Source organism: Phalangium opilio, unplaced genomic scaffold, assembly GCF_054372755.1.
Source record: "Phalangium opilio isolate 3A_F unplaced genomic scaffold, DU_Popi_V2 ptg001170l_1, whole genome shotgun sequence".
In the NCBI taxonomy this organism is placed as follows: domain Eukaryota; kingdom Metazoa; phylum Arthropoda; class Arachnida; order Opiliones; family Phalangiidae; genus Phalangium; species Phalangium opilio.
The window spans coordinates 11,824,619-11,837,752 of record NW_028324255.1 but is presented as its reverse complement, the minus strand read 5'-3'; the positions used below and the strand labels follow the sequence as shown (position 1 = coordinate 11,837,752).

Sequence of the window (13,134 nt, the reverse complement as noted above, 5' to 3'; positions counted from 1 at the left end):
GTTATCGAAGCCCTGGGTCAAACCCTGTTGGGTTTCATGGTATTCCCTGTAGAACCCCTAGAGGGGGCACCCCTAGTCGAGGAACAGCCCTTAAACATAGCTAACTGTTATTCCGGCTTGTAAGTTATATAGTTTTTTTTCTTTTTTAAGACCATTTCTAATTTCTTTTTTCTTTACAGTCTCAATACGGCCATCTTAAAGTTTTTTAAAAGGAGAGCCCGAATATACAGGGAATCCGAAGGGGAGGTTGATGCTGACGGCGTGATTGACGCCGCAGACGTTCGGAGAGCAACCGAGCACGATATACGTCGGGCGAAACTGTTCCTCGACAAAGTCGCCTACGGGGTGCTCGCCCAACAGATGGTAGATCTAGGGCTTTTTCGATAACATAAATATCCGCGTCTCGGGGGGCTATTCAATTTCCCGCCCCTAGCCCCCAAAGGTAAGAAACCGTTTTTGTATATTATAGGGGGGGGGGTAAAGAGTGTCTGGGTTTCAACGGGCCCCCTCCATACTATATATACGGAGAGTTTCCCAATACTAAAATCATTCTCGGTTTAGCTTCGGCCAGAACATCATCCACCATTATCATGTGAGCATACTGTTTTTTTTCTGAAATCGTGGAAAGACTAACTTTTGAACTTAATAGGGCGTACAGTCATATTGACGATGTTCTTTTATACACGGACGACGAGGAGGACCCGAGACAAAATTTTTACGAGTGGCAACAGCGTCAGCCACCCCCACATCAACAGCGTCAGCCACCCCCACATCAACCCCAGGAAAACCCGCCGAGAGTAAATGAACATCTGCCAAATGATTGCAGCCTCTTCAGGTAAAGTCTCTATATTTTTTAAAACTTTAATGGCTATATTCAAACATTTTTTATAGGATCCTTGCTGATGTCCATAAGGACTTAGTGAGGATTCGCGCGGAGAATCTCGGACATGGTTTTGATCTCCGCGAGGACGATGTTGTCTTCCGGGAGTTGAGTTCTCGACTCATACCATTCGTTGACATAACACCCACTCCCGGAAACCCTATGCCGGTTTACGTTAACACGTCTCGCTCGGGCTCGTAAGTTAATTAGCATTATTTTTTTAAAGATGGATCCCTAATATCTTTTCTTTCTATTTTTAGTCTCAATGCCGCTATCACCGACTATTTCAAGGGGAGAGCGGGAGTCCTAGACCGGCTTAGGCAAAAGCGTTTCCTCATAGCTGTAGCAAATGATGTTCATTTACAAACAGGCCTTTAATCTTTCAATTTTTTTCTATTTAAAATTATATATATATATATACAAATAAAACATGGATAAAATATTTAAAATTATATATATATATACAAATAAAACATGGATAAAATATTTAAAATTATATATAGACAAATAAAACATGGATAAAATATTTAACGCCTCTTGATTTATACATATTGCAAAAGTAAAAAAAAAAATATTACCGGAATTAAAATTCCGTGTAAAATTAAAAAAACGTTGCGAGAGAAATTCCTAGGCTTGTACAGGCATTCCCCCGCTTTGCACGTGTATCGGAGAGAGGGACCCGAGAGATATATTCCTATAACATTTCAGTGCTATACTGAGAGAAAGCGCGCGCCGCTATGGTTGTACACGCATTCCCCCGCTTTGCACATGTAAAGGAGAAGAGGAAACGACGAGAGAGGAAAAAAAAACTCTCCTTCACAGCGCTCTCGCGCCGCTCGTCGCTAGTACATTCGCAAGCGTAAAAATAAAGAGACGGTCAAAGGGAAAGAGACGGTGAAAGTCAGGGAACCAAGAGAGAGAAAAAAAAAACTCTCCAGCCTTCACAGCGCTCTTGCGGGTATCGGGCTGGGTAAAGAGAAAGTGAAAGTCAGAATAAAAAGGGGGACTTAGCGCAAAGAGAGAGCATACACTCAAGAACAACCTTCACCCTTCAGGTGGAGGAGGTGAGGGGGAGACACACCAACCCCCCTCCGGGGATGGAGGCATGGGGGCAAAAATTCGTCCCCCCCTTCGCGGGTATAAACCATGGGGGAAAAAATTCATCCCCCCCTGCGCTGCCCGCGGGTATCGAGGCTTACTATTCTCTGACTTGTGTGCACGTAAAGATTCTTCAGACTTGTGTGCGCGTAAAGATTTTTCAGACTTGTGTGCACGTAAAGATTCTTCAGACTTGTGTGCACGTAAAGATTCTTCACACTTGTGTGCACGTAAAGATTCTTCACACTTGTGTGCACGTAAAGATTCTTCACACTTGTGTGCGCGTAAAGATTCTTCAGACTTGTGTGCACGTAAAGATTCTTCAGACTTGTGTGCACGTAAAGATTCTTCAGACTTGTGTGCACGTAAAGATTCTTCAGACTTGTGTGCACGTAAAGATTCTTCAGACTTGTGTGCGCGTAAAGATTCATCAGACTTGTGTACGCGTAAAGATTCTTCAGACTTGTGTGCACGTAAAGATTCTTCAGACTTGTGTGCACGTAAAGATTTTTCAGACTTGTGTGCACGTAAAGATTCTTCAGACTTGTGTGCACGTAAAGATTCTTCAGACTTGTGTGCACGTAAAGATTCTTCAGACTTGTGTGCACGTAAAGATTCTTCACACTTGTGTGCGCGTAAAGATTCTTCAGACTTGTGTGCACGTAAAGATTCTTCAGAGTTGTGTGCGCGTAAAGATTCTTCAGACTTGTGTGCACGTAAAGATTCATCAGACTTGTGTGCACGTAAAGATTCTTCAAACTTGTGTGCACATAAAGATTCTTCAAACTTGTGTGCACGTAAAGATTCTTCAAACTTGTGCGCACATAAAGATTCTTCAACTTGTGCACATAAAGATTCTTCAAACTTGTGCACATAAATATACCATAGACCCATGAACAAAAAATTCCATAGACCTGTGCACAGAAGATTCCATACTCCTATACTCAAAAGGATTCCATGCAGATTTGCACAAAAACATTCCGTAGACCTGTGTAAAACAATATACCATAGGCCTGTGTAAAACAATATACCATAGGCCTGTGTAAAACAATATTTCATAGGCCTGTGCACGAAAAGATTCCATAGACCTGGAAACAAAAATATGCCACTGACTTGTGCACAAAAATATTGCATAGGCCTCTGCACAAAGAGATTTTATACCCCTTTGCACAAAAATATTCTCTAGGTCTGCGCTTAAACAGATTCCGTAGACTTGTACACAAACAGATGTTATAGTTTAGACTCGTGAAAAAAATTAATAACCTATAATTGGTAATTATCTTTAATTGCTTATTTTGTTTAATTCAGTTTAATCTGTACTTCGCAACTAAATTATTTGGACTTGCAAAAGTTATAATGACAATTAAGCTAGCTAATTGCCCTACCAATTTGATTATCCGAAGTAAAACGACGTAAGTCCTAGAATGACTTTCTTTATTACTTAACCCAAGCAAAAAAGTCTTAAGTTCCACAGTTTAAAGGTAAACCACGTAATTCGGAGCAGGTACTTAAAACTATTAAAAACAATACTTAAACTTTGTTTTTCTTAATGAAACAAACATTGGCGCCCACTATAAAAATGGGGCTTTCATTTAAGACCGTTTTCAAATCTATCAAACGTATAGTTATTTTTGTAAGGGTAGTTACAAAATGGGTAAGTTTGGAAAATTTCCAATGTTATTTCAATGGAGATTATCTAGTTTTTCGCCGAAATCTGAGATTAAATTTATGGAAATGAAAACCACCCTTAGCAACTTTATGCTTTATAAAATAAACTATTGGATGGATCATCTTGAAATTTTTACCACATATTAAGGGCCCGGATTTTAGTTCAGTAAAAAAATTTCAAAACAATAAACTTAATACGAAAAAAGTTACAACCAATCCAAAAACCTTCCTTATACATTTGAGCCGTCATCAGGCCTTATCTAAGGGAGCTACCGCTCCCTTAGAATATACCCCAAAATTTGAAGAAAGCGGGACTTTAAACGTCAATATTAGCAAAGTTTCGAAAGATAATAGGAGCAACTTTATTTTAAACGATTTAACTATTTTTAAAGTTATTTACTGGCGATTAAAATAATTAATATCATTTATATTTAATTAATTATTTAAGATAAACTTATTTCTATGTAATGACACAAGTGAGAGTTTATATAGAACGAGTAATGAAGATGGCATCCGAATCGAAACACTACACGCACATCAAAGTTAATCTAAAGCGAGTAGGATGATAAGATCTCTTACAAAACGATAACATTTCCTTTTTGCAGAATATTAAATGGAAACATTTTATATATTTTTCGGCATTACGATTCTTTAAGTAGTTGTGTAGCTATAAAGCTCTGTTTCATCTTAATATTCCAAGAACATCTTTAGATATGAACATTTCAAATTTGGTGTTTACTTTTTAATTCAGCTTTACTACATTTATATATAGTGTAATCGCATTTTTATATTCATTAGATAATATGGGTGTTAAATCTTCATCTATCCGCGTGTGTTGAAGCGATTGGGTCAGTGAAATGAAATACCCTAGATTAAACTTGAAATGACCTTGTTTCGCCTCCGCTTATGGGAGGTGTTAACGGTTCAGAGTGAGCCGAAAGTTAAATGCACCCTTCAGTGATACATTTTAGGTTCTCATTAGAATTATTGAGGGTACAAAGGAAATTGTTAAACGCTTAAGCCTTTTCTAAAGACCTTGGCAATATTTCGCCAATTTGAACCATGTATTTCCGGTTTTTCTCATTGGCTGGTGGACCTGTGTTTAGAAAGTAAATTCGTCTCGGCTCGGAGAGGTTTATTTTGGTTTCCCAACTTGTTGGATACTGCCAAATCTTTATAAATTTTAGACCAGTTCATAAATTACATCCAGAGAAACGAACACTCTGGGTATAGGTTTTTATCTTTAGACAAGATGCACCGTTTGAAGCAATGTGAGTTGGCTAGCCTCCCGCGTGTTGTGAACTTGGGGTCCGTCTGGCTTTGCTTCTTAGCACGAGTTAAAAAACCTTCCCCTCCTGTGTGTTTGCTTCTCTGGAGGAATTTATGGATTTGTCCATTGAAGAGCTATCTATTTTTAAGGAATTTTTTGGCGAGCTGGACCGGCCACTAGCTCCGTGGCTTGCGGCCCCGAAAGCTAAATTTGCTAACGACCCCGTGGGATTTTGCCCACCTGGCCAGTCCGCTCCTGGTGACGTCAAGTTGCGACATCCTCCCCCCGATGGACAAAGTTCATCATTGTGAAACTTTAAAATGGTGCAACATCTGAATAGCTCGTCGTAAAATTGTCCCTCCAGGAAGTTTTATTGCCGCCGCTCGGTTAAAGCCATCGCGTTCGGGGAAAAGTTGCTGTATTCGGCCCATACGCCAGCTTTGCATCGGTAGTTTTGGCTCAGCAAGAAGGACTCGATCCCCTTCTTTGAATTCGCGTACTCCATGTACTTTTTTACTAGCGTGTGCGGTCTTTAATTCCAACAGGTAGCTTTTACTCCATCGATTCCCAAACTGGACCAGCAGCATTTGTCTGTAGCGTAGCCTTTTGGTCAGCTGGCTTCGGCCGACTGATGATGGTACTTGCGAGAAAGTTTTGACTTGGGATACTTGTTAGGCGTCTTTCGATAAGAAAATGGGAGGGGGATAAAGAAGAGGGTTCGGCTATGTCTGTAAAATCGTATGTGAGGGGCCTGGAATCGGTACGCGACAATAGACCCAACCAACAAATAAACAAGTTGGCTTGGTCTCGTCTCTATCTAAGGGATAGGATCACGTGACTAACGAAATTCACTGTTGTACCATCTGTCGTTGAGCGACGAAAATAAATCTCTTATTATTCTGATTGGATTAGAGTCTGACTCTTGGGGTAAAACAGGTTCTGCGCATGGCAAAACCAAGCCAGTCAGGTTATCCCTTTCTCACCTCAAAACCCGCGAACAAGATCTGAGCCGTTATAAAAATTCAAAAGAATTGTTGGTTGGGTCTATTTGGTCTTGCCGTTATGGTCTCACCGATTTGGTCTCGCCGTTTTTGGTCTCGCCAATTTGGTCTTGGGACAAATTGTTCTAGGGACAAATGGGTCCCGGGACAAATTGGTCTAGGGACAAATTGGTCTCGGGACAATTGGGTCTCGAGACAAATGGGTCTTGGGGCAAATGGGTCTCGGGACACTTTGGTCTCGAGACAAATTGGTCCCGGTACAATTGGGTCTCGGGACAAATTGGTCCCGGAACAATTGGGTCTCGGGACAAATCGTCTCTGGACACGAAAGTCTCGTTTTAAAAAAATATTACCCCTTCAGCATTTTTTAAAACACCCAAATTTAACCGAACCAAACCAAACCTTACCCAACCTAACCAAACCGAACCAAAACTAACTAAACCTAACCTAACCCAACCCAACCTTCTTTGGAGGTAAGAATATTCTTTATACGAGTATTAAAAGCCCGCCTCTTACCACGAACAATTTATTAGCAATAATAGAAATATTTTGGAAAAGGTGGCAGCTAATTAAGAGGAGAAAATTTGGAAAAGGTGACAGCTAATTATTAGGAGAATATTTTGGAAAGTTGGTAGCTAATAAGTAGGAGAATATTTTGAAAAAGGTGGCAGCTAATTAATAGGAGAATATTTTGAAAAAGGTGGCAGCTAATTAATAGGAGAATATTTTGGAAAAGGTGGCAGCTAAATAATAGGAGAATATTTTGGAAAAGGTGGTAGTTAAATAATAGGAGAAAATTTGGCAGCTAATTAATAGGAGAATATTTAGGAAAAGGTGGCAACTAATTAATAGGAGAATATTTTGGAAAAGGTGGGAACGAATTATTGGAACCTTTGTTTTGGAAAAGGTGGCAGCGAATTATTGGGACCATTGCTTTGGAAAAGGTGGGAACGAATTATTGGAACCATTGTTTTCAAAAAGGTGGCAGCGAATTATTGGGACCATTGCTTTGGAAAAGGTGGAAACTTATTAGGTAACCAAATAATCACGAGACCAAACCGTCCCGAGACCAAATAATCACGATACCAAAAAATCACGATACCAAATAGTCCAGAGACCAAAAAATCACTAGACCTTATAGTACCGAGACGGTAAAATCAAGAGACCAAATAGTACCGAAACCAAAAAGTCCCGAGACCAAAAAATCACGAGACCAAATCGGTGAGACCAATTAGTCCCATGACCAAATCAGTGAGACCATATTTTCCCGTTCCGGCCTCGATCAAACTGGTGTTCAACTCCTCATACGTCAAATAACTACGCCCCAGTGTTTTGTTCAGACAATCTTTCACCCATCTTAAGAGCCTCTCCCAAAATCCACCCCACCATGCTGCTCGCTCCACGATATGTTTCCAGTGGATGCTTCTTTGGCCCAGGAAGCCTTGGAACTGGTCTTCCGTGATTTTGTTGTAGAGAATCTTTAAGTCCTTTTCAGCTCTTTTAAGGTCCGAGCGTTGTCTGAATAAACCGTAGATACGAGTCCTCTTCGAGAAATGAATCGGCGGAAAGACAATATGAACTTTTCGGTGCTTAAGTCAGTCACTTCTTCCAGGAGAATGGCTCGAGTCACTCCACAAGTAAAGAGCGCGATTTATGCTTTGTTTTCTCCGTCCTCGCCACTTGAATCCAAGCGGTAATTCTGTAGATTCGATTTATTCGACTGTATCTTTTGACACCCAAGAGGGGTTCAGGATTCAAATTGCAGAAGAGCGTGACGAATTTCCTTGGTTCATCCAGCATGATTTCTTCGTCAGGACATGCAGCTGCTTTCGAGGAACTGGGCCATAAATCTTTCTGTTCCGTCAGCCATGGTTGTCCCTTCCACCAAAGGGAGTTTTCTGCTAAGTTCCGGATACGACAACCTCTTGATGCAATATCAGCTGGATTAAGCTTGCCGGCTACATGTGACCATCGACTTGGCTCGGTATGTTGCTGGATTGCTGCGGCTTGATTGGTGACGAACGGTTTCCATTGCTTGGATAGACCTCGAATCCAATGCAAAACTATTTCCGAATCTGTCCAACAACTATTAGCTGGATACAGTGCCTTCGAATACTTGCATCGTGTGGTTTGAAAGTCAGGCTCCTATAACAGTTGCCATGAGTTCTAATCTTGGAATGGTAAGGACTTTTATGGGTGCAACTCTAGTTTTCGAAGAGACCAATGACACTCCAATGTCTCCATCTTCAGTCTTGTAGCGTAAATACAGGACAGCTCCATGAGCTAATTCGCTAGCGTCGCAGAAAAGATGGAATTCTTGATATACGACCTTAGCGTTGAAACCAGTGTAATACCATCTCGGTACTTTAACCATGTCGACCAATCATCCCATGTCTCTTGCACCTCCACTGGTGATTTATCATCCCATCCGACTCCCTTCACCCATAACGTTTGGAAAAGGCATTTTACTCTGATCAAGAATGGAGAAAGCAGACCGATAGGGTCGAAAACTCTCGCCGCTGCCTTCAGGACACCTCGCTTTGTATCTTCTTTGTCTTTCAGTAGGTCGAGCAATGAAGATATGTCGAATGCAAGTAGGTCTTCTTCATAATCCAAGGACATGCCAAGCAGGGGCGTCGATCATGTGGGGGCAGTGGGGGCCTGAACCCCCACGAGGAAAAATGAGAGGGGCTCAGCCCACTCTGGGAAGCTGCGTTTAATTTGGGTGCCACTGTGAGTCGGCCGAGACTGGTCCACCACACTCACTCTTTTTACCCTATCAGGAAAATATAAAAGGCCTTTTGTTGTTGAAATAATAGAGTTATTTTAGTCATCTGTGTTTACATCGATATAGAATATACAGGGTGTTTCTGGAAAGTCTGGCACAAATTAACAGGCATGTTCCTTGGGTCAAAAGGAGTCCGAAAGGTCCTATGACGTTTTGGGGTAAAGCGCTCCGTTGCGACGTTCTGGGCTCTCAAAAGTAGGCCAAAAAACAAGGAGATTTTGCAGAATTTAGCACTAGTATTGTTGTTTTGACCCAATTGTTTTCGATTATTGAGCATAAGGAAATAATTGAAATAAGTTCAAACCTAGTGGAAAACCGTGAACGTGTTAAACGGCCAAAAGCGTTAATCCCTTTGTTTTTATTAATGATTGTAATTAAAGGTAAGGAAAGTAGCTCAGATATAGGTTCCTTATTTGTTCAGATGTACTGGTAATTGACCAGTCTTTTATTCTTTATTTCAATTAGACACATCACTTTTACAATAATTCGAATGAACCCCTTAACCTTTACAATAATTCGAATGAACCCCTTAACCTTTACAATAATTCGAATGAACCCCTTAAATTTTACAATAATTCGAATGAACCCCTTAAATTTTACAATAAATCGAATCGAACCCATTAATTTTACAATAATTCAAATCGAACCCATTACATTTACAATAATTCGAATTGAACCCATTACATTTACAATAATTCGAATTGAACCCATTACATTTACAATAATTCGAATGAACCCCATTACATTTAAAATAATTCGAATGAAACCCAATTACATTGTTCTACAAAAATTGTTCAAAATGGGCACCATCAACGTTTAAGCAAACTTGCGCGCGTCGTTTGAAAGATTCACGAACACTTTCGAAGATTTTTTTCTTTGGGGCCATCTCAAGGACTTGGTATACCGAAGTGAAGTTCGCGATGTCGAATACTTACGACAAAGGATAATTGATGGATGTAATAGCATCCGTAACACGCCAGAAATCTCCGAACGTGTTCGTGAATCTTTCAAACGACGCGCGAAGTTTGCTCAAACGTTGATGGTGCCCATTTTGAACCATTTTTGTAGAACAATGTAATTGGGTTTCATTCGAATTATTGTAAATGTAATGGGGTTCATTCGAATTATTGTAAATGTAATGGGGTTCATTCGAATTATTGTAAATGTAATGGGTTCGATTCGAATTATTGTAAATGTAATGGGTTCAATTCGAATTATTGTAAAACTTGAGGGGTTCATTCGAATTATTGTAAAGGTTAAGGGGTTCATTCGAATTATTGTAAAGGTTAAGGGGTTCATTCGAATTATTGTAAAGGTTAAGGGGTTCATTCGAATTATTGTAAAGGTTAAGGGGTTCATTCGAATTATTGTAAAGGTTAAGGGGTTCATTCGAATTATTGTAAAAGTAATGTGTCTAATTGAAATAAAGAATAAAAGACTGGTCAGTTACCAGTACATCTGAGCTACTTTGCTTACCTTTAATTACAATCATTAATAAAAACAAAGGGATTAACGCTTTTGGCCGTTTAACACGTTCACGGTCTTCCACTAGGTTTGAACTTATTTCGATCATTGCCTTATGCTCAATAATCGAAAACAATTGGGTCAAAACCACAATACTTGTGCTATAATTCTGCAAAATCTCCTTATTTTTTGGCCTACTTTTGAGAGCCCATAACGTCGCAACGGAGCGCTTTACCCTGAAACGTCATAGGACCTTTCGGACTCCTTTTGACCCAAGGAACATGCCTGTTAATTTGTGCCAGACTTTCCAGAAACACCCTGTATATCCTAAATTCCTAATAAACGTTTTCTGCTATATATGGAAGTAGCAAGACTATATTCAGAACGGGGGTGCGATAGAGGGAGCGTCTTTTACAATTTCGTCCGGTACGACCCTACCTAGCCGCTGAGGATGCTGGGAGGACTACGGTGCCGTAGGTGGGGGTACAGAGGCAACGCTATAGGTATGGGGGTTTCCACTCCATTGCTCTCTCCTTCAATTTCTCATGGTTAACTAATACTTTGTCTTCAGACATCGATGATACGAACTCCTCTGTTATTCCAAAAGGCTCAATCTCCCAAAAGGCTTTTAATGACGCTGTTATCTCGGTCTCTTGAATGCTGACTTTCATAACTTGGGTGTAATTAACAGAAACCGACGTACTTTGTGCCCCATGAACCAACCAGCCAAAGGTGCTTTTCACCGCTACCAAAGATCCGTCCATGCGCTTATTATCTCCGGTATTTAACGCCCAGAAGTAGTGGACTCCGATCAATACCTCTTGTGGAACTGGTATCCCATTGACGTCGGTTATATCGCTCAGGGGTAGGTTACTGTCTTCCATATACCTCCGAATTCCTTTCCCTGGTACCGTGACCATTGCTCCGCTAATGATTGGTACTTCTAATGCTTCAATATCCGCAAACGCCTCAGGGTTTGTAGTACTTCTCAATGTCAGTTTTACAATTTTTCTGGTAACTCGTTCAGGTTTCTCTTTCCCAAATGAAAAACATCGACAACTTCCTCCTTTACATGTGAAAGGTTTAGACGGCGTCGCAAATTCCCTTGAATGAACTTTCGCCGTATTACACCGCTTCTTATATGTTACTTGCATAAAAATAACATCTCGTTTTTTATAGTTCGTGACTTCAAGTTGCGACACCATTCCCCATGACTATACATTCAGACCTTTCTAAAGTAGGACGTTATCTAATTTTTAACAAGATGGTCTAGCCCATAAGTAAGCCACATCGTTTACGTACTCTCGCTATCCCTACAACAATAAATATACTTCTAGTGAAATATCCCCTAAAATACCGGTCAGGGGAATTAATTCTTCAATGGTTTCTAGGCAACGTGAATCGCATGTTGCCAACGCCCGTTACTAGTTTAATTGCTACTAATACTACTACTATAACCACTACTACTCGGGTAAAATTACTACTAATACTACTACTATAACCACTACTACTCGGGTAAAACTATTAGTCCCATCGATACCTTGTAGCTAAGAAGAAACCAAAAGATCTATGCCAAAGCGCAATTCTATGGAATCCGCGCCCGCTCTCGGAGTTCACTCAGCACAGCTCCTAGCTACTTACGTTCTCTCTCCTACTATCTCTGCAACCCTCTCTCTTTTTCGGAGCTCACTCAGCACAGCTCCTAGATACTTTCGCTCCCTCGCCTACTATCTCTGCAACCCTCGTTCAACAAACGACTATAGAGGAGGCAGTATAGTATCAGGCTGGCATGCCGTAGGTCCCGGATTTGATTCCTGGTGGTGGTGGTGGAGAAGAAAATAAATATTATAAATTTAAAAATCGTTGACAGGAAAATTATGGAGCCAGCGCCACCTAGAAGTGGTTTCACGAAGTACTATTTAAAAATAGCGAACGAAACAACATCTTCTTCTTCATCATCATCATCATCTTCTTCTACACACCAGGTCTAACTAATAGCCCATCGTATAGACGATGTGGCTAAAAAAAGAGAGAGAGATAGATCTATTATTCAGAACTTCGGAAAAACAGCTTGTGACACGCCACAATATTTACTCACGCCACAAATGATAATAGAGTAACGCTCGAATGCGAATATATTAAAATATATTGCAATGCTAGTTCAACAAAGATAAAACTGGTTTCTTGTCGTTAATTTTGTTTTATATTCTTTAATACTCGATGATCGTAAAAAACCATGAAACATAAACATATTAAATATATATTGCAAAATGTATTGGTTCAATTGCGATTAAGCCTATCTGTTTATAGCAGACTATATTACAGACGACTATTGACAAAACAAAACAAGTTGATAAAGAACTTTGGGGTCGATGGTGGCGACACCAATTTGAACAAATTTCTCAGGGCTCTTCTTTCGTTTGACAGACTATAGTAGGTCTCAACTTGAAAACGAACCCAATTAGCTGCGTCTATAAAACACTTGAATTTCGTTTCTTAACATACTGTTAAGATTGAATTGGTTAATTTAAAGCAGGTCGACACGAGTACTGTATAATGGACCTCGAAAAATACTACACAGCAGTCTTTCGTGACGTGAGTTTCAAGCAATTAATTTTAAAATTCTTGCCACACCCCGAAAAAAATATCAATTTTCGTTTATGACAATACCAAATAAGTTTTTTATGATCTCTAAAATAATTTAGTAGATTATTGGTTAGATTCCAAGACCTTTCTTTTAAAATTTACTTTGAATCTGAATGCTCATCGATCGAGCATGAATGTGATACATTGAAATTTTTACTAGTATTCACCATATGTTATTGTGAATGACCAAGGAGGGAAAACTGGCTCAATGATCAAATTCCTCCGTGTTCTAAAACGTTTTGACCGTATCAAGTAATGAAATTTGCAGTTTCCACGTTATTTTTACAATCCAATAACAACACTCCTCAAAACCTTATGA

The 13,134-nt window shown here is 39.9% G+C and overlaps 1 protein-coding gene across 1 annotated transcript; it reads left to right on the top strand.

Moving 5' to 3' along the window:
- Positions 1-480: 480 nt before the first annotated feature.
- On the top strand, positions 481-1,331 carry LOC149587288 (uncharacterized). Its single transcript, XM_089863464.1, has 4 exons — positions 481-592; positions 650-835; positions 892-1,077; positions 1,141-1,331. Coding segments are annotated over exons 1-4 (492 nt in total). The 5' UTR covers positions 481-590; the 3' UTR covers positions 1,259-1,331.
- Positions 1,332-13,134: the final 11,803 nt, after the last annotated feature.